At 52.8% G+C, this 22,141-nt stretch overlaps 1 protein-coding gene across 1 annotated transcript in view; it reads right to left on the bottom strand.

Annotated features, from left to right (window-relative positions):
• Nucleotides 1-7,790, bottom strand: part of CYTH4 (cytohesin 4) — a 29,354-nt gene extending 21,564 nt beyond the window's left edge. Inside the window, exon 1 of the mRNA XM_047741971.1 lies at nt 7,610-7,790. Within this exon, the coding sequence (XP_047597927.1) occupies nt 7,610-7,628 (19 nt within the window). The 5' untranslated portion in view covers nt 7,629-7,790. The remainder of the gene's footprint in view (nt 1-7,609) is intronic.
• Between the last annotated feature and the right edge of the window lie 14,351 nt (nt 7,791-22,141).

Genomic DNA, 22,141 nt, shown 5'->3' with positions numbered 1-22,141 from the left:
TATGTAAGATGGGGTGACTGGGTTTTGGGGGACAATTCACAGTCCTTGCTCTAGACACCGAGGCTCAGAGAGATGAGGTGACCTGGACATAATTCCATGGGGACAAGCCACTGAGCCAGAGTGGGACTTGGATTGGGCTGGCTACAAAGCCTGAGTTCCTTCCCCCTTACCTGGAAATGAATGAAGGGAGATGCGTGTGTGCTGGTATTCTGTGCCAGGTGCCACATCAGTGTCAGCAGCCCCCCCCCACAATACGTTGTGTGTCCTGTTCCATCCACAGCACTTGCCTTGTCAAAATCTCCACAGGCTCCTCATTACTCAGAGAGAAAAGTTCTCATCCTGGTCCTGGCCTCTCCCGCCAGCCTTATTTCCCACTATTCTCAGTAAGAGTCTGGCAGTCCCGCCTGCCAGCTCCTCACTGTCCCCAACCTGTCTCTCAGTCTTACTTCCCCACTTTTGCCCATGAAGCTCCTCCACCCTGGGTTGCCATTTCTTGTCCTCCTGCCCATACGCTCCCGGACCCTTTTAGGGAAACTGGTCACTTTCTTTTCTTTCTTTCTATTTTTTTTTGGGGGGGGGTCACCTTTCTTTAAGGTTTTGCAAGGATAGTCATTATATCTCCCAAATGAAAGCAGAGAGAATATTTTAAAAATTTTTAAACATTCAATGAACATATTGTGTATGATTAGTTTCAGAGGTAGAGCTCAGTGATTCATCAGTTGCATAGAACACCCAGCGCTTATTACATCACGTGCCCTTCTTAATGCCCATCACCCAGTTACCCCATCTCCCAACCCCCTCCCCTCAGCAACCCTCAGTCTGTTTCCTATGGTTCAGAGTTTCTTATGGTTTATCTCCCTTTCTAGTTTCACCTTGTTCTATTTTTCCCTCCCTTCCTCTGTGCTCCTCTGTTTTGTTTCTTAAATTCCACATACGAGTGAAATCATATGAGAATTGTCTTTTTCTGATGGACTTATTTTGCCTAGCCTAACACCCTCTAGTTCTGTCCACATCATTGCAAATGGCAAGATTTCATTTTTTTAATGGCTGAGTAATATTCCATTGTATATACATCCCACATCTTTATCCATTCATCTATCAAAGGACATCTGGGCTCTCTCCATAGTTTGGCAAGCAGAGAGAATATTAAGGGCTCCCTTTCCTTATCTCTCCCTCCCATTGACTGAGCAGCCATCTTGAACTTTGAGACGGCAACTGGGTACTGGGACGGGGAGGTACCATGCAAGGAGTCAATATAGGACAAGTGTCCAACACATGTATAATGGGTGCTACATTGTGCCATCTGCTCCCCCCTGCAGGACGAAGGCACCCATTTTCTCAGTGGCTGGGGGTGGGGTGGGGGCATAGCCTGTAGCTGACCTAGCTGAGTTCCTCTCCAGGAGCCCAACTCAGCCGAATGGAGCTGCCCCTCCCAAGGGACAGCCACTGCATAAAAACTTTTGCCTAGTTTCTGGACCTGAACCAGTATTCAGACCTAGACTCTGCTGACTGAGGAGAAGGTCCCCAGAAGAAAGGGTCCTACAATGCTGGGCCAATTACATATGATAATAATACACTGATAATGACTGCCCTTCATAAGTGGTTCCTTCAGTGAACAGAGGGCTCCAGTAAGCTCCGTGGACAGGTCACCCAGGTCCCCGTGTCACCCACTGTGGTTGCACCAGATCCCTCAGCTCACACTATGTCTGCTTGGGTGGGTCCCTTGTGATCTTTCTGGCAATGGAGCAAAACACCAGAACTTGGTTCCAGAATGGGTGGCTTAGTGTTTGGGAACCCGTAAAAACTAAATAGCTGTTGAACTATATAGCCCTGCTCAAAGGTGTCCCGGAGAGACAGTGTGAGAAGTCCTCCCAGCGGGCAGAACTGCGGAAGGGCTCCTGGTTATTGGTTTCATGGGCAAAGAGCAGGAGCGTGAAGCAGGAATACACGTGCGCATAGGGTGTGAAAATTCCCAAGAGGAAATCTAGACTGGAGTCAGGAGGCCAGCAGGGGGAGCTCTCACCCCCTCCTCAATTGCAGACCCCACTGGAGGAGACACACCTTGCAAGTGGGAAAGATTTTAGCTCCTCCTTTACTCTCCCAGCAGGAGGAAGGAGGCTTTTCTCTTCCCATAGCAACAGCCCAGTGGATGAGAAAGTTACAACTCAGTGATGAAAAGCCACCTTCTCTTGAGCTCCCAGGTAACTGGGGATTAATTTTCCGACTCCCCTCTCCTCTATAAAAGAGCCTCCTGTCCTTTGTTCTGCAGACTCGCCCAGGGTTTGGCCCTAGCTCACTTGTCCTGGATTGTAGTTCTATACTATTCTGGAATAAATCCATCTTTTCTGGTTAAGTAACTGGCAGTTTTATTTCTTAAGGTTAACAATGACCAGGAGAGGATGGCTTGGTCTGAGGCTGGAAAGAGGGAAGATTGGAAGATTGGGAACGGAGAGGTCTGAGGAAGAGAAGTGGATGGTCCCCTAGGAGTGGACACAGAGGGTGAAGATTTTTTTTTTTAAAGATTTTATTTATTTATTAGAGAGAGAGAGTGAAAGAGTGCAAGTAGGGGATGGAAGGGCAGAGAGAGGGAGACGGAACATCAAGTAGACTCCCCACAGAGTATGAGCCTAATGTGGGGCTTGATCTCCCAACCCTGAGATCATGACCTGAGCCACCGGACTGAGCCAACCAGGTGCCCCGAGGGTGAGGACTTTTGCGAGGCACACTAATGCTCCCTGGCAACCATCCAGCACAGGAGAAAGCCTGCATCACCAAGCAGACAGCATGATCGGCCAGTGACATCAGCTCGTCTCTGACAGGCCAACCCCATGCTGGTACAACTGTCCGTGGGTGACACTGCCATGGGGCCAGGGCAGAGGCTGCGTCTAGAGCCTCTGACCCAGGCTTCCCCAGCTCCTGCCACTGCTGCATGTCCCGATGGTTTCCCGGGAAGGCCAACCAGCAACTTGGTGACAAGTTGATAACGTCGGATCCCTTCTACTCTCAAAGGCCAGCGATCTGTCTTGACCGAAAGCCACACATGCCCTGGTCACACAGTGGCCCTTCCTTCCCACGGATGCTCTGTCTGGGCCCCTTTCTGGAGGCTTCCAGACTGCTTGATCGGCCCACTCACTCCGAGTACTGCCCGACATCACACTGGACCAAGGGACTCTCTTTACAGTGAAGCAGGTGTGGGAGGTGCGTATGGCCCAGGGCCCGCTGGTCCTCTCCACCACTTTGCCACCAGCAGCTGCCGGCCTGATGGAACAATGGCGCGGCTTCTCGAAGGTGCAGCTGAGGTGTCAGCCCGGAGCCTACATCCTGCTTGGATAGGTACTGTCCACCTGGATGCGCCGTTAGAAGGTGCTCTGTCCCCAACAAGTCACCGACACGGATCCAGGCCCAAGGAGGAGGAGTGACTCCATGTACCCTCCTCCTGGTGACCCCCATGGGGAGTCTTCCTTTCCAGCCTTGCTACTCTGAGCTCCACAGGCCTAGAGACCCTGGTTTCCAGAGAGAAGGGGGGAGGTGGCCCTTATACCAGGGGATAAAGCAAGTGTCCCATTAACCTTCAGCTCAAAACACCTACTGTAGGCCAGCAGCTCTATATAAATTATGCCTTTCAATCCTTAGAACCCCGGGAAGAGGCCAGGACCCCAGGAGTCACATTGACACACAGCTCCTTCTCTGGCCCTCAGGTTTCCCCACACCCATGCCCTGTGCATCTCCTTTGTTCCCACAGCCCCACCCCACCCCACGCAGACCATAGGCTCTGCCCTGGATAACGGTAGGACCTCCCTGTGTCTCCCTGCCTCCACTCTGCACCTGCAATCCAGTCTCCTACAGCATCCCCGTGTCCTGGAGAGAAGACCCGGAATCTGGCCCAGGCCCACCAGTCCCACACACATGCCCCCGATTCCCGGCTCACACTGCGCTGTCCCTGACCCGGATGTCCTTGGCTTGCTTCCACGTGCGCCTTCCCCACGGACCTGTGTGCCGGCTTTTCCCCACACCAGCAATGGCTTTCCTTCTCCCCTCTGCCTGGCAGCTCCCACTCATCCTCTCCCGTCTCAGGTGCCCTCCTGTGTGGTGTCTGTTCCTCCTGTCCCCACAGCAGTTCCGGGATCTGTGTGGACCGCTCTGAGGTCTTGCTCAATAAACAAGCGGAGCCGTCTGTTGGGGGGCGGCACGCTGCGGGGGCACCTACTACGTGCCAGACCCTGTGGGCTCTGGGCTCTCACTGTCCTCTATCCCACTGGGTCCCCATGACAGCTCTGGAGGAAGGTCTGTCTGCTCTCACTCTATAGATGAGACGCCTGGGGCTCAGAGAGGTCCAGTGACCCGCTCGAGGAGACACAGCTGGAAGATGGTCACACCCAGGCCCGGCTGGGACTTCGAGGCCACCGCCTTGATCTGGGTCCTCTGACGCCAGATATTTTCATGCAAATCATCAAAACCCCAGCTGACCCCAGCCCCAACGGTTCCGACCTGGAAATGCTGACCATGACGACTTGTTCGAGAATGAAGGCCAGATGCTCAGAGATGCCCACACTTTGTTCCTCTTTCCCCTTCTGGGAGGGCTGAGACAGAAGGCCAGCCAACTTCCTCGAGCTGGGGAGACTGAGGCACAGGTGTGGGTGGAAAGTTCTCGGGATGGTGGGATGGCCTGAGGGGGGGTGTTTTGCATTTTTTCCTCACAGAGCCTCTTCTGTGGTTTGACAGGCAAGCTCCTGGATTCTCTCTGTCCCCTATCCCCTCCTGGCAGGATTCTGACCCCAATAGGATTCTGATGCCTGTGCTGTCCCAACGGCCACGGGAAGCACCCGACCTTCCAACCCTTCAGCTCTGTGTTTCAAAGCGGGGACTTCTCTGCATTTCAGAGCTGAGGGCACAGATATTTCAGGGAGGGTGACAAGGACACAGAACGAGAGCCCTGATGCTGGAGTTTCAAACACCGGAGCAGCTCATGGGAGGTGCGATTTGCTAACAGTAGTAATAAAACAAACAGATAATAAAAGGAGGACCATAGCCATCACCGTGACCTCTGTTGGCTCCTCCCTTGGCTCTGAGTTTCATACCTCCCAAGGGCTGCCCGTGGACGATGGGCCTCACCCATGCTGCAGGCTGGGGCCGCCCTCTGCGCCCGCACCTAGGCCAGCTGGGGGTGCCCCCGTGCCCACCCCGACCCGCTCCCCAGCTCCTCCTGACTTCCCCTTTGTCCTTCCTCTTTCCCATCATATTTTTAGAAATCGTTCTGCTTGCAGACCCGCTTCCAGGACAGCTGGCCTTGCTTCCCCTTTCCAGGGCAAGAGGAGGGTGCGATCCTGGGGCCCCCCAGGGCAGAGGCTTCTCAGAGTCTCGGCGTGAGGGGCACTGGGGCAGAAGGGGGTGTCCGGTGGCGCTGCTCCCCGGCCCAGCCCCCGAGGCTTTGTGGGTGTCATGTGGCTTCCTCCCCACCCCCCCGAGCCAAGCTGTGTCTATTTTTAATTGCACCCGGCCTCCCTGCACCAGCCCAAAGGTGCTGTCTTTGGTCACGTAGAGGCTTTGGCTGCCTGGACCTCTCGCCTTCCCAGCAGGCCCTGGGGGAGGGGGACTGATCTGCTTCTGGGCAGAACACAGGGCAGGGGGGGAAGCTGTCCTGGGGGACCTTGGCCACCATCCTGTCAATGGTGCAGACAGGAAACTGGAGCCCACAGAAGGAAAAGGCCATCACAACCGCCGGCAAGTGGGTGCAGAGCTGGACCCAAGCTGGGTGGGGCTGACCCCCAATCCCTACTTATTCACTTTCCCAGCTCAGGCCGGGGTGGGGACGGTGTCCACTGACAGATTATGAATCTGAGCTCGGAGAGGGGAAGTCATCTGGTTGTGGAGGGGCATTGATTAAGACCCACTCTGGGTAAGGGAGGATGACCTTCCTTCCCTCCCTCTGACTCCTCCAGGAAGTTTTCCCAGATATACCCACTCCCAGGTGGAAGGAACCGCTTCCTCAGCCGCCCTGGGTCATTGAACTGCAGGATCTGTCCCCTCCTCCCCCACATCCTGGATCAGCAGCTTCCCCACGGCCAGTCACTGTCCCTAGCACTGCCCAGCACAGGCCCTGCACACGGGAGGACTGCTGATGGCGTGAATGAGTGAATGAACGAAGAGTCCACGGAGATCTCAAGCCCGTCAGCACGCCACCTGCACTGACTTTACTCAATCCACTCCCCACCCAGGACCAGCCTCACGAGAGCAGCTTCTGGCCTCCCGCCTTTCACAGCCCAGGCTAAATGGTGGCTCTGTCTCCTCTCAGGGTCCTGTCCCTGCTCTGGCCGCCTGACCTCGAGCAAGTCAGCCCTCCCCTCCAGTTCATGTCGGGAGCCTCCGTTTCCCCTTAGAGAGACAGCCATCCCTGTTCTGAAGGATCTCAGTCTGTGAAGCCCCAAAGAAAAAAGTGTTAATGGTGAGAAGACGGGTGTCCCTGCCTCTGATGGCCTCCTATCTGCTGAGTGACCTGGAGCCCCACGCCTTCTCCCTGTGTCCCTGCTTATCTTCTAGGCGCGACCTAAGACGTATGCCCAGGAGCCTGTCCAGTCTGTGAGCCATATGCCACCCAAAGCCCAAGGACTGTTGAAAGGGATGTGTGGTTCTCTCACTGTGTTCCCCAGAGCCCGCGGGAGGCCCAGTGGGCGGGGTCAGGCCCCGCTCTGTTAGGTTTTGTTTGAAGAAAAATGGTTCTATTGCTCACAGGGTAGATGTCCTCTGAACCCAGGGACTGGACAGCTCCTGGCAGCCCTGATCCTCCGGATTTCCAGGCAGTGCTGGGGCTGGGGTATTCTGAGTACAGGGCACGGACACTTTGTCCCGTTCCTTCTCCCTGCCTTGCAGAAACCCAGCACCACTTGTCGTCTCCCCCACTGACTGTGCAGACTGTGCCTCTCCTCTTCCCCACGCCCCCCCCAGGCACGGTCCTGCTCACTGGGGAGGGTCTCAGCCAGGGTTCTCTGCGGCTCCTCCCCAGGCCCCCTTCAGCAGCACTCTATGCGGTGGTCTCAGCCTCCCCAAAGGCTGTCCTTACCCGCAACCCCTAAAGGCCAAACAGGAGCTTCAAGGCCCTTGTGCTGCCCAGAAAGCCATTGTCACCGCCATCATCTGCAACTTGAGCAATCTTTCTTGCACTGATGGTTCCTTCGCCCTGGAATATTCCTTCCCCAGAAACCCATATGGGTCACTCCTTCCTTCCTCCAGGTCTCTGCCCAAATGCTATGTCCTCCTGTCCTTCTCGACCACCTTCTCCCATCGTCCTTCCCCTACTTGGCTCTTCCTTCTCTTGCTTGTCACCTCCTGACATATTCCATAAATACCTTTACTGTCTGTCTGCCCCCCTACAGTGTGAGCTCAGGCAAGCAGGGACCCGGCCCACTTTGTTCACCTGATCCCCAGCTCCTGGAGCACAGCTAGGCAGCCAGTCTGAGCTCATAAACATTTGTGGCTTGCTTCTGAATTTACCACCTGTCTTAGATCTATTTCTATATCGATTCCTTCCAGGATCCTGTGAAAGCAGGCACCATTGTCCCCATCCTACAGAGGAGGAAACTGAGGCCCAGAGAGGTTGGCCCCAGGTGCTTACCTGGGTGGCACAGGTCCATTCTGAGGCCCTGGGGAGGGGTGGCCCGTGCTGCCGCTGCCTGCTGACCCAGCTGCCGTTGGAGCTGGCCGGGCAGAGATGTGTCACCTCGGCTAACAGCAGGCCCCTTCCGGGAGGCCCCGCCCAGCACCGCGTGGGGAGGAAGTCAGTCCTGTCTGCTAGGATCTGGTCTGTAGGCTCTTGACGCAGCAGCACTTCCTAAAACCAGCCGAGTTTCGTGTTGCTGGGACTCTTTGCATTTTGGGGTGTGGGCAAGGGAGATTTAGAGACAGCAGAGACAAACAAAGGGAGGGGTTGGGGGATAAAAAGAGAAAGTGAGAGAGACAGACGACACACACACACACACATACACGCGTGCGCACAAATGCGCACATCGTGGCTGCTGACTGTTGGGGGACACAGTCTTCTCCAGGGGAACAATGGGCCGTTTACTTAGCAACCTCCCCAGATAGAAGCTGAAGGGTCACCTTTGGACAGCTGAGCCCCCCAGATTCTATTCTACAGGCTCTCTTTTGTCTCCTCTCCCTTGGGAAAAGGAAAATGGACTCAGAGCTAGGAAGGGCTTTGCTTCCCCTCAAGGACACGTCTGGCTTTTTCCTGTCTAGTGACCAGCTGGCTGTAGGTTTACTTTCCCTCTTCCCTCAGGCTGATAGGAAACTCAAAGTCAAATCTGAGGCTCCTTTACAGTTGTTCGACTGTAGCATATGGACTTTGGGGCCAGACTCAGCTGTGTGACTCTCAGCTTGGCCACTTGGGACCGGTGAGGACTTGGGCAAGGTTACTTATCTGCCATGAGCCTCAGTTTACTTCCCTGTAAAGGGGGAATAAAAATCCTCACCTCTGGGTTATAGAAAAGTTGGTGGGAGAGACTGCATAAGACACTTGGCACAGAGTGGGTACTCCATGAGCATGGTCTCCTTTCCCTTTTGGTTTTCTTTTCCTTTCTGGTTAAAATTCCCAACTTTATTTCTTGTGCCTTTTCTGGCAGGTTGATCCAATTTCTTGATGGAACAAAGTTTGTGTGAAGAAATTTTCTATAAAATAAATGCTCACATGGTGTAACTTTGTGGCACCCATAGATTCATTCATCTGTTTCCCTATGAGGCTGGAGGCCCCATGAGGACAAGGTCACCTCCATGTCTCTGTGTCTGGTAAGAGCAATGAATGAACAGATGTATGAATGAATGAAAAGAACATGGGGGAGACAGTGTGGTTGATGCCAAAGTTGGCTACCCTTTCTACCCTTCCCTGTGTGCACCCCCCTCTGCATGGCTACTTCGCATGTGACACTCCTCCCGTCATGGGGTGGGGTCTGTTTCTCTTTCCCTTGAATCTGGGCTGTGTCTCTTTCTGGCCACCTGCCTGCCTGGCTGCCATGGGAACCAGCCTGGGCTAGCTCCTGGACGATGGGAGGCCAGGCGGAGAACGGCCCAGCTGTCCTGACTGCTGTCTGGTTGCAGCCTCATGAGTGAGCCTGGCCAACACTGGGAGAAGGACCACTGAGTGGAGCCCAGCCCTCAGGGTTGTCCTGTAGCACTGTGAGAAATAACAATCGTTTGCTGTTCTGAGCCGCCAACTCTTGGGGTGGTTCGTTATGCAGCAAAAGCTCACTGATACAGGTGAGATCCAACGCCTTCATTTCATTGAGGTGGAAACCGAGGCTCATTTTTGGATATGCTTGACCAAGTTGGAACTTGAATTAGTGGCCTGCTCAGGACCAGACCCGCCAGTCCTGTGCTCTCAAGACTCTTGAGGGAACCAATCCCCCTACTGCCCTTGGGCTCATGCCTAACTCAAGGTCATTCTCAAAGAAACTTGTTGAAACGGTCTCCATAGGAAACTAGATTTTTCTCTCCACGTCTGGGTCTGAGACATGAAAACCCATTTCCTGGGTCACTTCAAAAACAGAAATGGGAAGGAAGGTGTCATTCCCCATGTAGAAGAGTTAACACAGCAGGACTGGGACTATGATCCATTACAAGGCCCACTTGCAAGTTTGGCCTTTGGCTGCTGTCTGGGAACTTGGGTTTCTGGAGGGTTCCTGCTGTTCCCTGAGGAGAGAGGCTCGCTGAACCTAAACTGTGCAAACACCGTGGGTTATGGCGAACACCTGCTTTCCTTCTGGGAGTCTGCAGGTTGGGTATATGTTGGGCAGAGGGTGCCTACATGACCAGCCCCCAGTAAAAACCTGGGAGGCTGAGTTTCTTCTGAGCCTCCCGGGTTGATGGCACCCCCCATGTATTTGCACGCTTTGCTACTGGACATTTAGTGTCTCCTGTGTGACTCCATTGGGAGAGGTTTCTTGGACCCTCATGCCAGCTTCCTGCGGACCTCACCCCAGGCACTTTTGCTGGGTTTGCTTTCTACCCTTTTGGTGTCATAGATCATAGTTGTAGGTAAGACTTTGTGCGGAGTTCTATGAGTCCTCCAGGTGAATCACTGAAACTGAGGGTGGTCTTGGGGACCCCTGAAATCTGTCCTAATGATGCAGCCAGCCCCAGTGGATGTACCTTGCCTTGGGACACAGGCTGGCATCTGGGGTTTCCTGTTCTGTCTGAAGGGCTGGCCGAATGGTTCAGTTATTATGACTGACTCATTCTCTAAGACTCAACTCAAACACTACTTTCTCTGTGAAGTCTTCTGTGATTGCATCTCTCCATCCTCTGCCCCTCCAGCCCTGTTCATGTCTAACAGCTTATATACAAGTAGTCTGGGAAGGAAGGACCCTCTCATTGTGGGTGGCAATGGGTTTGGTAGATTTAATAGGAGAGGAACTATGAGGCCCTGGATTCAAATCCCAAGTCAGCCCTGGCTAACTCTGTGAATTTCTCCCATCTGAGCCTGGTGTTTTTGTTTTTTGTTTTTTTTTGTTTTGTTTTTAATTTTTTTGGTCATCTTCAAAATGGGGACAGATAAAATTGTATTTCTTCATATGAAAGAGAAAACCCAATTAACAGTGGTTTAAAGAAATTAGAGGTTTATTTATCTCTTATGAGAAAGAAGCCTGGGGTAGGTAATACAGGACTGTTTTCATAGAAGCCTGGGAATCAGGGATCCAGGCTCCCTCTAACTTTTTGCTTCTATCCTCAAGGTCTCCCCATGGCCCAAAGTGGCTGCGTGATCTACAGCTATTGTGCCTGAATTTCGGGTAGGAAGAAGGATGAAGATGGGAAGAGCTTCTTTAAAAGTCTTCTCCCTGAGGCTCTTTCTGGCCTGAGGTCAGTCTTTTTCCCTGAAATGGATCTCTGCTTCTTCCATGTGAACTATGTGGAGTCCATAGTTGGTTATGCGACAACACTCAGCAGTCTCCAGACATGGGATCTGGGAGGTCTTTAGACAACCTCCACCACCAGCATTTATGGAGTGCTCACTACATGCCAGGCACTGTGCTAAGTGCTTGCACATCCTTTCATTGAACCTTTTCCATAGCCCCACGAAGTGTATTATTATCTCTGTTTTACAGATGTGGAAGCTGAGTTCAGAGGGGTTAAGTTACTTGCTCAAGATCACACAGCCAGGAAGAGGCAAGCTCAGATTCTGCATTGTCTGACTTCATTCTCACTCTAAACTTAGGCAAGCATCATTTCAAACATTTGGAAAGAAGTTTAATGACCTGCCCTGCCTTAGGACAAAAAGTAGGAAGTGTCCAGGACTTGGATCCAACTGTAGTAAAACCGCGTAGGTGTTGCTTTCTGTGGCCCCAAAGCTCAGAATTCCTCACCTGTGGGACATAGCTGACTTGAGGACAAGAGAGCTGGAAAGAGCTTAGGGGTGGTCTAAATCAATGACCTCCTTTACATGTGGGTTAAGAGATCTGCAGAGAGAGGGTCTTAACAGAGTGAGTAAGGGGCAGAACCTGCCCTTGAACCCACAACTGGCTGCACAGTTGGAGTAAACCTTCCATCGATCCCATCATCCATCCATCCATTCAGTAGATGTATATATATCCACTACATGACACATGCGGTTCTTGGTATTGGCACAAGACAGACAAAAATCTTGGGCCACATGGGGCACATGGTTGAGTCATCTGGGCTGGGTGGGACGTAGCAGGTAGAGGGTAGGGTGTGTGTCTGGGATGAATCATCTCTCAAGTCCCTCCCTTTCTTAATTTTCTCTGATTTCTCATTCTTTCTCATGACTTAGAACTAGAGGGAGCCTCTGCCTGGCAGATGGAGCACCCCTGAATCTTGGGACTATTGAGGCTCTGGGCTGTGAGACCCCAACTGCACATGGGGCTTTGGAGGGAGCTTTCCAAACATGCCTGATATCCCCCTGACCTGTCATTCCTTGTCCAGGTTTGGCCGCAAGACTTACTGGGAGCCTGTAGCACAGAGGGACAGGAGGAAGCTGGATCTGGGGAATGGTCCATGGCTCAGTATGTCAAAGACAGGGGTGGAGGTCAAGGGTAGCAGAACACACTTTGATGTCCAAGTTCATGTCTAGAAGTTGCCCCTAGTGAGATAATTGCACACGTGTGGAAGAGGATGAGCCCATGAAGGCTCTTCCCAGCAACCCATTGGTGACAGGGAAATTTGGGAAGAGTCAAGCACTCATCAGGGACTGAATGGTTAATAAATTGTGCTGAGTCCAGATGATGCGCCTGTGTGAGTCATTGGAGAGAATAATAAGGATGTAGAATTCAAGCATCTTTTGGTTTTCAGTAAATGTAACTCAGTCTAGCTTAAACTGGGATTTACTGGTTCAGTTTCTGGAGAGTCAGGGATATGGATGACCTTGTAGATATAGACATCAGAGACTTAAGATGTCTCTCTCTCTCTCATTCTCTTGCCCATTCTTTCAGTCTGTCTGAGCTATTTCCTTCTAAGATGGGTTTTGTCCATAGGGCAGCCAGCCCAGCCACAAACAGTGCCAGGCTCCTCGTATCAGATCACCTTTGACTTTGGAAAGACATCTTACAAAAAAAAAAAAAAAAAAAAAAAAAATTTCCCAGGGAAAGTCTCTGATTGGCTAGACCTGGGTCACGTGCCCATCTCTGGACCAATCCCTGTAATATCATAGGAGGAATGCCATGATTGGTCAGGACTGGGTCACATGCCCAGCCTCCCGGTAAGGAGGGAAGTGAGAGGGGGAGGGGTAGTCCCACCAGAACTGCCAGAAGAAGGGCAGTTCCTTGAAGGAAGAAAAACTGGATAGAAAAGGCAACAAATGTCCCCTCTTGCTATTTTCTGGGGTAAGTTTTGACTTTTTAGTTTCTCTTGTTTTTATGATACAGTTGATCCTAGACTATATGGATTGCTATGGAACAACCTAGGGCTGAGTGTGGGAGTGTTTACAGATAGAACGGGGGTCAGCGGCAGACTCTGGAGCCAGGCTGCCTGGCTCTCACCGTGGTCTTGGGCAATTCATCCCCAGTTGCCTCATCTGCAAAATGGGCATAATAATAATGCCTACTTCATATCATTACTTTGAGAATGAAAGAAGTTAACCCATGTCAAGTGCGTTTGAGAGGTGGGCAGGCCTGTTGTAGGTTTTTGATAAATGTTACCTGTTGTAGATGCCTAGAGAGAGGTTGTCAGCCTGACATGGGGCAGGATGGTAAGCTAAATGAGGGCACAACAGGGAATGGTGGGGCTTGTGGCAAAATGGAGAGATTTGTCCCATATGAAGTGGGCAGCTGGTCCTTAGGACCAGCCAACTGTTGCCTTGAAAAGATAAGAGACTAGGATGACCAGATCTCTGTTTTTCAAGGATCACTGGATTTATAAATTTGGGTGTGATATTAATAAACAATTAGTTTTTAAAAAAGTTTACAAGGGGCACCTGGGTGGCTCAGTGGGTTAAAGCCTCTGCCTTCTGCTCAGGTCATGATCCCAGGGTCCTGGGATAGAGCCCCGCATTGGACTCTCTGCTCAGCAGAGAGCCTGCTTCTCCCTCTCTCTCTGCCTGCCTCTCTGCCTACTTGTGATCTTTGTCAAGTAAATAAATAAAAAATCTTTTAAAAAAATTTACAAAATACTGAGCTGGAGAGCAAGGTGAAAGCCAACCCAACGGGTGTCTCTGACTCATGGCTTACCTGTTTGATGCCTTGGCTGCCAATACGTGATGGAGATATTCACCAAAATGTTAACAGATAGATTGCTTCTGGGTTGTGGGATTTAAGGTGGTTTGAACTTTCTGTGCATTTTCTGTGTTCGTCTGAGGCTTGAACTCAGATCCCAGCTCTAGCCAGGTGGCCCGGGGCACGTGACCTGACCTTGCAAGTCGGCTTCCTTACAGACAAAGGGAAGATAAGAACATCTCCTCCTTCTGGGCGGAGGAGGAGGTTGCAAAAGCAAAATGTGTAAGGGTCGTGGGGCAGGATTCAGAGTACAGGTGTATTTGGGATAAAGCACCAGCCTGTATCTAGCGGTGCCCCCCAGCTCAGCTGTCTGAGAACGTGGGCCCTCCCCAAATGTTTGAGTCTGAGCCTGGGACTCGTGGGGTGGAATTTCGAGGGGAGGGGAGATGTTAGGTGAGAGTCATCCTTTCACACGGAGTAAGAGGCCAGGATTTCCTGAGTGTGACCCTGAGCGTTGGGTGTTGGGGACGGAAAACTCAACAACCACCGCCAAACCTCAGTGGCAAACCTGGGGCTGCAGGGGCTCCAACCCATTCAGTGAGGCCTCCCGGAGCAGGGAAGCCCATGCAGAGTCTTGGATATCTGTTAAAGAAAGGAAAGAATCCTTTGGAAGGTCAAGCCGGAGCATGTGCTTCAGGGGAGGTGGGAGGTGGGAAGGGTTCCAGGTTGAAGGAACAGCATGAACAAAGGCTCAGAGGCTTGAGATAGGGAGAAGGGTGGGATTGGGAGGAATCCAGACACCAGGCCCTAGTTCTGCCTCAGGTCTCCCCCTCCCCCGACTCTACCCTCCACTTAGGGGCTCCCTGACTCCCACTTCCCCTTTCCAACACAGGCGGCAGGGGTTTGGGGCTGGGACTGTAGTTTCTGCTGGGGACAGGAATACGCATTTGCACATCAAGCATATGTACACGTGCGTGTCACGTGCACACAGGAGGTGGCCCTGGGCTCTACCTCCTCGAAAGCTCACTGGAGTGGGGCCTGGAAGAAGCAGAAGCCTCCAGTGCACCTCGTGTGGGGTGGGATGGGGCCAAGGTCTGGGACAAGCAGGGGGCAGCGTCTCCCTGCACTGGGCTTCCCTCCCGGTTGCCAGATGGCAACACCCACCAGGGCTCTGCTGCTCATTCCCTTTGGCCCAGGCAGGTCCCTGCTGACACCTGGAGGCCAGAGATCCTGGAAAATGAAGCATCTGGCATTTGCAGCTGCAGCTGGGAGGTGGGCTTCCCCAGCCAGGGAGGCAGGATGGAGGGGGCGGCTGGTGGTAACCAAGGTGTTAGCCTATGGGGCCCTGGAGGGAAATGCTACCACAGGGACAGGGTTGGGGGATGGGGTGGGGAGAAGGGAGCAGGTGGAGGCCCAGGAGGAAACCAAGCAGGTCTGAGACCCCGAGGTGAGGGCCTTTGAAGAAGTGGTCAGTCGTGCCTCCGGTGGGTGTTGGGGAAGTGAAGGTCTCTGGGCGTTGGGTGCGTTAGCAGCTCGGGGTGGGAGGTGGTGAGGCAGGGGGAGCTGAGGAAGCGGAGGCAGAGAGCTGTGGTGTTGAGAACAGATCAAAAGGTGGGGTCCCCAGGAGCGGGGGTGGCGGTGGGCAGGGTGTTTTTAAGAAGGAGCAACTCTGGGGCACCTGGGTGGCTCAGTGGTTAAGCCTCTGCCTTCGGCTCAGGTCATGATCTCAGGGTCCTGGGATCGAGTCCCGCATCGGGTTCTCTGCTCTGCGGGGAGCCTGCTTCCTCCTCTCTCTCTCTCTGCTTGCCTCTCTGACCACTTGTGATCTCTCTCTGTCAAATAAATAAAATCTTTAAAAAAAAAAAAAAAAGAAGGAGCAACTCTACTGGAGTCAAAGGCCACTGGCAGGAGGGGTGGAGGGCCTGGGGTGGGAGGTGGTCAGCCCAACAGGAAAGGCCAGAAGATTCTCCTGGTCCAAGGGCATCTCCAGTGTCTACTTTACAGACTTAGATGCAGAAGGTCAGAGGGGCTGTGCCAACACGCAGCTGCGCCAACCGGCCCAGTCTTGGTTCTGACTTATGTGTTCTCGTGGTTATGGCTGAGTCCTATTTCTGGGACAGCAATTCGAGTTACTTGGGAAGCCATTTCTCTGGAGTTTTTGTCAGTCCTTCAAAGATTGGAATCTGATACTTGAGGATTTAAACTTACGGCAGGTTCGGTCTATCTCAGAGGCTCATTTTTTTTTTTTTTTTTTTTTGCTCGGAAGTGTGCTTATAGACTTTACCAAAATGATCTGTTGACACTTCCTGCCACTTTGGTATCATCTCTGGGTAGTGCTGGGGCTCCCTGGGACATCCTGCTTTGAAAGCCAACTGGTCACATTATTTTTCTGCTTAAAGACCATCAGGGGTTTCCTGCTGCCCTCCGGATGGCATTGAGACCCCACAACATGACCGGCAAGACCCACTGGAAGTCGATTGCTGCCCGCTGCCCTGTGCTGCAGCACTAGGGACCATCCTCCTTTGTCTTGATCAGTCCATGTTCTCATGCCCCAGGACCTTTGTATATGCTACTCCTTCCACCTGACTTACCCTTTCTCCTCCCTATCTCTGGCCAACTCCTACCCACGCTTTAGGTTTCGGCTTAAACTGTGCTTTCTCTGGGCATTGTGTCCTAACCAAATGCTCCTGGCTCCTGTATACTCTGCCAGAATCCTAGAACCCAGCACCCTAACTGCTTGCTCAAAATTGCTTTTCATCACTGGAGCATGAACGCCCTGAAGGATGAGGCTGGGTCTGTCTGATTGGCCTGTGGTGCCATTGTTGAATGAATAATAGCAGGGGTGGGGGGCCAGGGATATCTCACATCAGCTCTAAGGGCCTGTGGATCCCTGACTGACAATAGCCAGCGGCAGTCAAGTGCCGTCTAACTAAGGCAGTCAGCTGCCCAGCAGGCTGGGGTCAGAGTGTCTTCCCCACTGCTGACCCGTGTCAGGTGGTAACACTCCCTCCCAGAGCAGCTCTGGGAAAAAGTGAGAGGGGAGTCTATCAGCAGTTTCCAGCCATTTTCAGCAGTTTCCAGAAGTTTGCAGCGTTGAGCTGGGGCCCTCACCTTTGCTCTGAGGTCGGCCCTCCCCATATGGGCAGGGCAACTCTGTTCATCGGAACTGTTAGTTATCCAGAAGCTGGGTGAAATAGCCCAGCTTGTGAGCTCGTGACCCCCGAGTCCCCGAACATTCTGCTGGAAGGTCCTCAGGGGTGTCTGAGGTCTCTCCCCCAATGAAGAGAAAACCGTGGCGGGGGGCAGGAGGCTGGGAGCCCGAGCACTCCGAGGGTTGTTTTCATTCTTTTTTCCTACTGCTTTTTCTATCCCCTCAGCGGCTCCTCAGGCTCCGTGTGCTGGGGAGGAGGCCACATCTGGTTTCTCCGTGTGGCCCCAAGTCTATGGGGGTCCTGAGACAGGCCTGGCACAGATAGGGAACGCACCTTGCCTAGTGTCAGCACGTGGAGGGAGGGGAGAGAAAGGACTCCTGACTCCCACTTGCTAGAGCCTTCTATTTGGACCTGAGTTTTGAGGCCAACACTTGGGGCCTCGCATGTGGGGGTCCCAGTGGGGGGCTTGAGGGCACAGAAAGAACACTAGCCAGCCTTCCCTCACTGGCTTTGTCTAGCCTGGCCATGTGATGGGAGCTGGGTCACTTGGCCATGCTCAGCCTTGATCTCCAACTCTGCAAGATGGGACTTTTGCTCCCTTAGCCCTTAGATATGTCCAGAATGCTTGTCCTCTCCTTCTCTGGGCTTCGGTTTCCTTTTCCACAAAACTGGAGGAAATGACATTTCCTATGGGGATGGGTGTGAGGGGTTTCATGGAGGAATACAAGAAAGGCAGCTGGCATTGGGCCAGCCGTGGGGCACTGGGAGCGCCTGGCTTGGATCCTTAGCTTCTGGGAGTCAGCTGGGGGGGTGTGGTAGGGGGCCTAGGGTGGCATGGTAGGTGTCCCTTTGGTTGCCCCCTTCCTCGGGTTTCCTGGGAAACCCAGAGACCAAAGGCAGCTCGCGGGCTCCTCCCTGTGGTGGTTTCAGGGATGACACCCAGAGAAGCCACAGCCTGGGCCTTGGGGGTTGGGAGTGGGGGGTGGATGGATGGTGGTGGTGGGGGGTGTCTTTGGGCAGTGACTGTGGCCGGGACTGGAGGCTGAGCAGAGCCCAGCAACCCTGACCCTGTCTTCCCTTTCCCTCTCCACTCTGTCCCTCATGACCCTCCATTGCTGGCCTCAGGGCAGGGGTGGAGGTGAAGTGGTGGGGAGGGGGAGGGTTGGTAGGTAGGGCCCTGACCAAGGGGAGGTAGGTGAGGTCGCACAAAGGCTGGTTTAGATCCTATCTTTATTTAAGTGGTGGGTATTTTGTCCATCATGATTTATTGCTTTGACTGATTTATAAAAATAACACAAAATATTATTTAACTTGATTTGTGAAGTTTTGAGTTCCCCTTTGATTCTGTGCCTGAGGTGATGGGGTTCCACACCTCACCCTCACTCAGGAGTGCTGGGGGGAGGGGGCAGGTGGGGTGTGGCTGGGTCGTAGCTGGAGTTCCAGAAGGCTCTCATGGAATCCCCCTGACTATTCCTTTGTTCCCCCTCCCAGCTTCCCTCCATCATCCACCATCCATCCCTTCATCACCTGTCCATCTGTCTATCTGTCCGTAGTTAAGAACTTGCATTCTGCATTCACATGGCCTGAGTTTGCATCCTGGCTGCCCATCCTGGGGGAGCTCTGAAAATTAAAAATTTTCTGCATCAAAACCCAGCATCAACAGAGTAAAAGGGCAGCCTACATGTGAGAAAATATTTACAAATCCTATATCTGATAAGAGATTAACACCCAGAACATCCAGAGAACGCCCAAAACTTCTAAAATTTAAAAAAAAAAGGGGCACCTGGGTAGCTCAGTTGGTTAAGTGTCTGACTCTTGATCTCAGTTCAGATCTTGATCTCAAGGTTGATCTCAGGGTCGTGAGTTCATTCCCCATGTTGGGCTCCCAGCATAGAGCCTACTCAAACAAAACAAAACAAACAAAAACCCAGCCTGATTAAAAAATGGGCAAAGGACTTGAATAGAGGTTTCTCCAGAGAAGACTTACAAATGGCCAACGAGGACATGCAGAGATGCTCAACATCGCTCACTATAGGGAGAGGCTGATCCAAACTCCAATGAGCTACCACCTCACACCCATTAGGATGACTTTTATTAAACAAACAAACCAAAAACAAGTGTTGGCAAGGATGTGGAGAAATTGCAACCTGTGGGCACTGTTGGCAGGAAGGTAAAATGGCGGAGCTGCTGTGGGAAACATTATGGCAGCTTCTCCAATAATGGAAAATAGAATCACCAGGTGGTTTGGCAACTCCATTTCTGGGGCTACAGCCTAAAGAATGGAAAGCGGGGTCTTGGAGAGATATCTGTATACCCATGTTCACCACAGCAATATCCAAGGTAGTTAAAATGCGCCAACCACCCCCGTGCCCCTGACAGATGAACGAATGGATAAGCAAATGTGCAGCTTCCTCACGCTGGAATATTATTCAGGCTTAAAAAGGAAGGAGATCCTGCCATACGCTACAACATGGATGGACCTTGAGATCTTGGTGCTCAGTGAAGGAAGCCACAAAATGACCGACACCTTATGATTCTACTTACATGACGTATTTAGACTAGTCAAAATCATAGAGGCAGAAAATAGGAGGGTGGGTGTCAGGGGCTTGGGAAAGAGGGAGTGAGAAGTTAGTGTGTCATGACAGAGTTCCAGTCTGACAAGATGGCGAGGGCTTTGGGGACGGAGGGCGGTGCCGGTTGTATGATATTATGACTCTATCGAATACCGCAGAACTGTCCATGTAACATGGGTAGGATGGGAACTTTGATGTCATGTGATTTTATGGCTGCAGCAAATAGTAAAAATTAGCTCCTTCAGCAGATCTGGAGCTCCATGGCAAGATCTAGGTTGGGAAAATGTATCTGGGGGTCATCAACGTGAGGGTGACCGTGAGGTCACAGGACTGCAAGTGCTTGTTCATGGAAGCTTTGGATGGGCAAGTTCAGATCCCCACAGAAACCAGCCTTTTGGGGTCCAAGCTGTGAGAAGGACCCAGAACTGAAGATGAGGTCGGAGAGGTAGAAGGATAGGAGGAGACTAGTCGGGGAAGGCAAGGGTGGGGGCTTGAGGTCTTGGTCATTGATGCTTATTGGGGCATCTGCTCTACCTTATTCAGAGGTAGGTCTTTTGGGACCGCCACCCCTCCGCTTCCAGTCCACAGGATATATGAGGTTGACTCCATCCCTAGATCCAGGAACGGGATGGGGAGGGCAAGACGGATGTCCAGCTCGTAACATTCCATCTCCTGACTGTGGTGATTGGTTCAAGAGGGGACCAGGGACAAAGGTAGGGCCAATGCGATTCAACCGTGGGGTTTTTTCTGGAACAACTAGTAAAATGAGATTCCTTTTCAGCTGCGACTTCCAGCGGGGAGGATGATGCAAATCTGGGGTTCCTGGTGCCACCAGAGGGATCCTGACAGGAAATGAGTGGGCAGATGGAGAGCAGAAGATGGAGTCTGGATGAGCTTCTGGATCCACCAAGGCCTAAAGCCTGGACACCTTGATTACATAAGCCAATGAATTCCCTTTATGGCTGTGACAAATATTAAAGATTGACTCCCTCAAGTCTCCCAATTTCCTTCCTCTGCGACAGAGTCTGGAAAGCCACATCATTTCCCAGCGTCCTTTGTGGCCAAGGTGGCCATGTGATTCTGGCTAAGGAGGAAGTCCCTGGGGAAGGCATCCCTTCCTGAAGAGAAGGGAATTCTCTCAGGAGAAGGCCATTTGGGCCCCCTTCCCCTCCCCTTTCTTGCCACTCGGCACATGGGTGGGAGGCCGGGAGGCGCAGCCGCCATCTTGCAGCAAAGACAGCAAGCGTGAGAGGCAGGACAAACGCTAGGAATGCTGGGGCCAAAAAACAGGATGCGCCTGGGCTCCTGATGGCATCACAGGGCTGCGGCTCCAGGCTGGGCTGCCTGCTCCTGACATTTTGCTGAATGAGACAATAACCCAGTGCGTGTTCAGGCCTCTGCTGCCAGGATTCTGCCATGAGAGAGTCAGCGGATACCCAGAGCCGGGCAAAGGGACCCAAAGCAATGCAAGATGAGCGTTTGGAAAGTACTTAAAAGGGGGTCCGTCCGTAGCCCCCAGGCGGCCAAGAATCTGGGAGAATGGGGCCTGAGATGAAGCTGTGGGTCGGCTCACTCTGCCTTCTGCTCTTCCCCCTCTGCTGTGCTACCTTGAACCGTAGGGCCTAGAAAGCTCAGAACGCCATTTCTCCCGGGTCCCTTCCAGCTGTGGTTGTGGCTGTGCCTTTGACTCTGCGGCCTGAGGTCGGGAAGGGGGTTGTCCACCTGCCGCTCTTGGCAGCTGCGCATTGAGGAGCGGTTGTAGCAGAGGCGGCCGTGAACACGCAGGTGCCTCCAGCGGGAGACGGAAGGTACAGGGGGACAAGGGCTGTCTCAGGACGGGTTTGGTGGGTGGAAGCTGAGATCATCCAAAGGAGAGGTTGGTGGTTCCAGAATGTGGTCAGGGGAGGCGTGTGTGTGTGTGTGTGTGTGTGTGTGTGTGTGTAGGAAAGCACTCGGGGCTCAGCAAGAGGTTGGTTGAGCCCATGGGATCTTGCTGAGCCTGAAGTGGCATCCACAGGGGTAGACGGGGTGGGTCAGGACGTCTAGGCTACTGGGAGGGGACCAGCCAGGTATGTGGTGGGAAGGACAAAGAAGGAGGACGTTAAGGGTCTTGTGTAGGGCGAGAGATCTAAGAATGGGCTGCTGGCTGGGAGTGCAGGGGGATGGGGGTCTGGGCAAGTGGCCAAAGAGAGGACAGGGCAGCTGGCAAGGGAGGCGCTGAGGGCGGGGCCGGGAAACCTGGAACGGACACAGATATGCCCCAGATGGGCATGTGTGGTAGAAGGGATTTTCCTGCCTCCTACCCCTCCCAGTTCCTCTGTCTGGTATGGGGAGGCTGGCAATGGAAGGGAGCTTCTGGTCATGCAGGTGGTCCTGCCTGTTTTGAGCGGGACTTCTCCCGGGAGCGGGACTTCTCCTGAGAGACCTCCTGCAGCTTTGAGTATCTCTACATGGGGACAACTCCATACTCATGGCTACCCTGGATCTTTCTCCTTGCTCCAGACTCATCAGGCAATGCACTCGACCTGTCTTTGTCTGACAAGCTTTTCGACCAAAATATCCAGAATGGAAACCTAGACTGCTGACCCTGCAAACCCTCTCCTCCCGGGCACTGCTTTCTGGTTAAAGGGCATGTCCATCTTCGCAATGAAACTGGTGCCATCCTGCTGACTGCATCAGCAAATCCTATAGACCCCACAGAATACATCCTGGGTTCTGCCACTTCTCCTGTCCTCCGCCATCACCTCCCTGGTCCGGGCCTTTGGCC

Source organism: Lutra lutra, chromosome 8 (genome assembly GCF_902655055.1).
Source record: "Lutra lutra chromosome 8, mLutLut1.2, whole genome shotgun sequence".
NCBI classification, from domain to species: Eukaryota; Metazoa; Chordata; class Mammalia; order Carnivora; family Mustelidae; genus Lutra; species Lutra lutra.
Note: the sequence above shows the minus strand (reverse complement) of the source record. Positions and strands in the feature narration are given on the sequence as shown.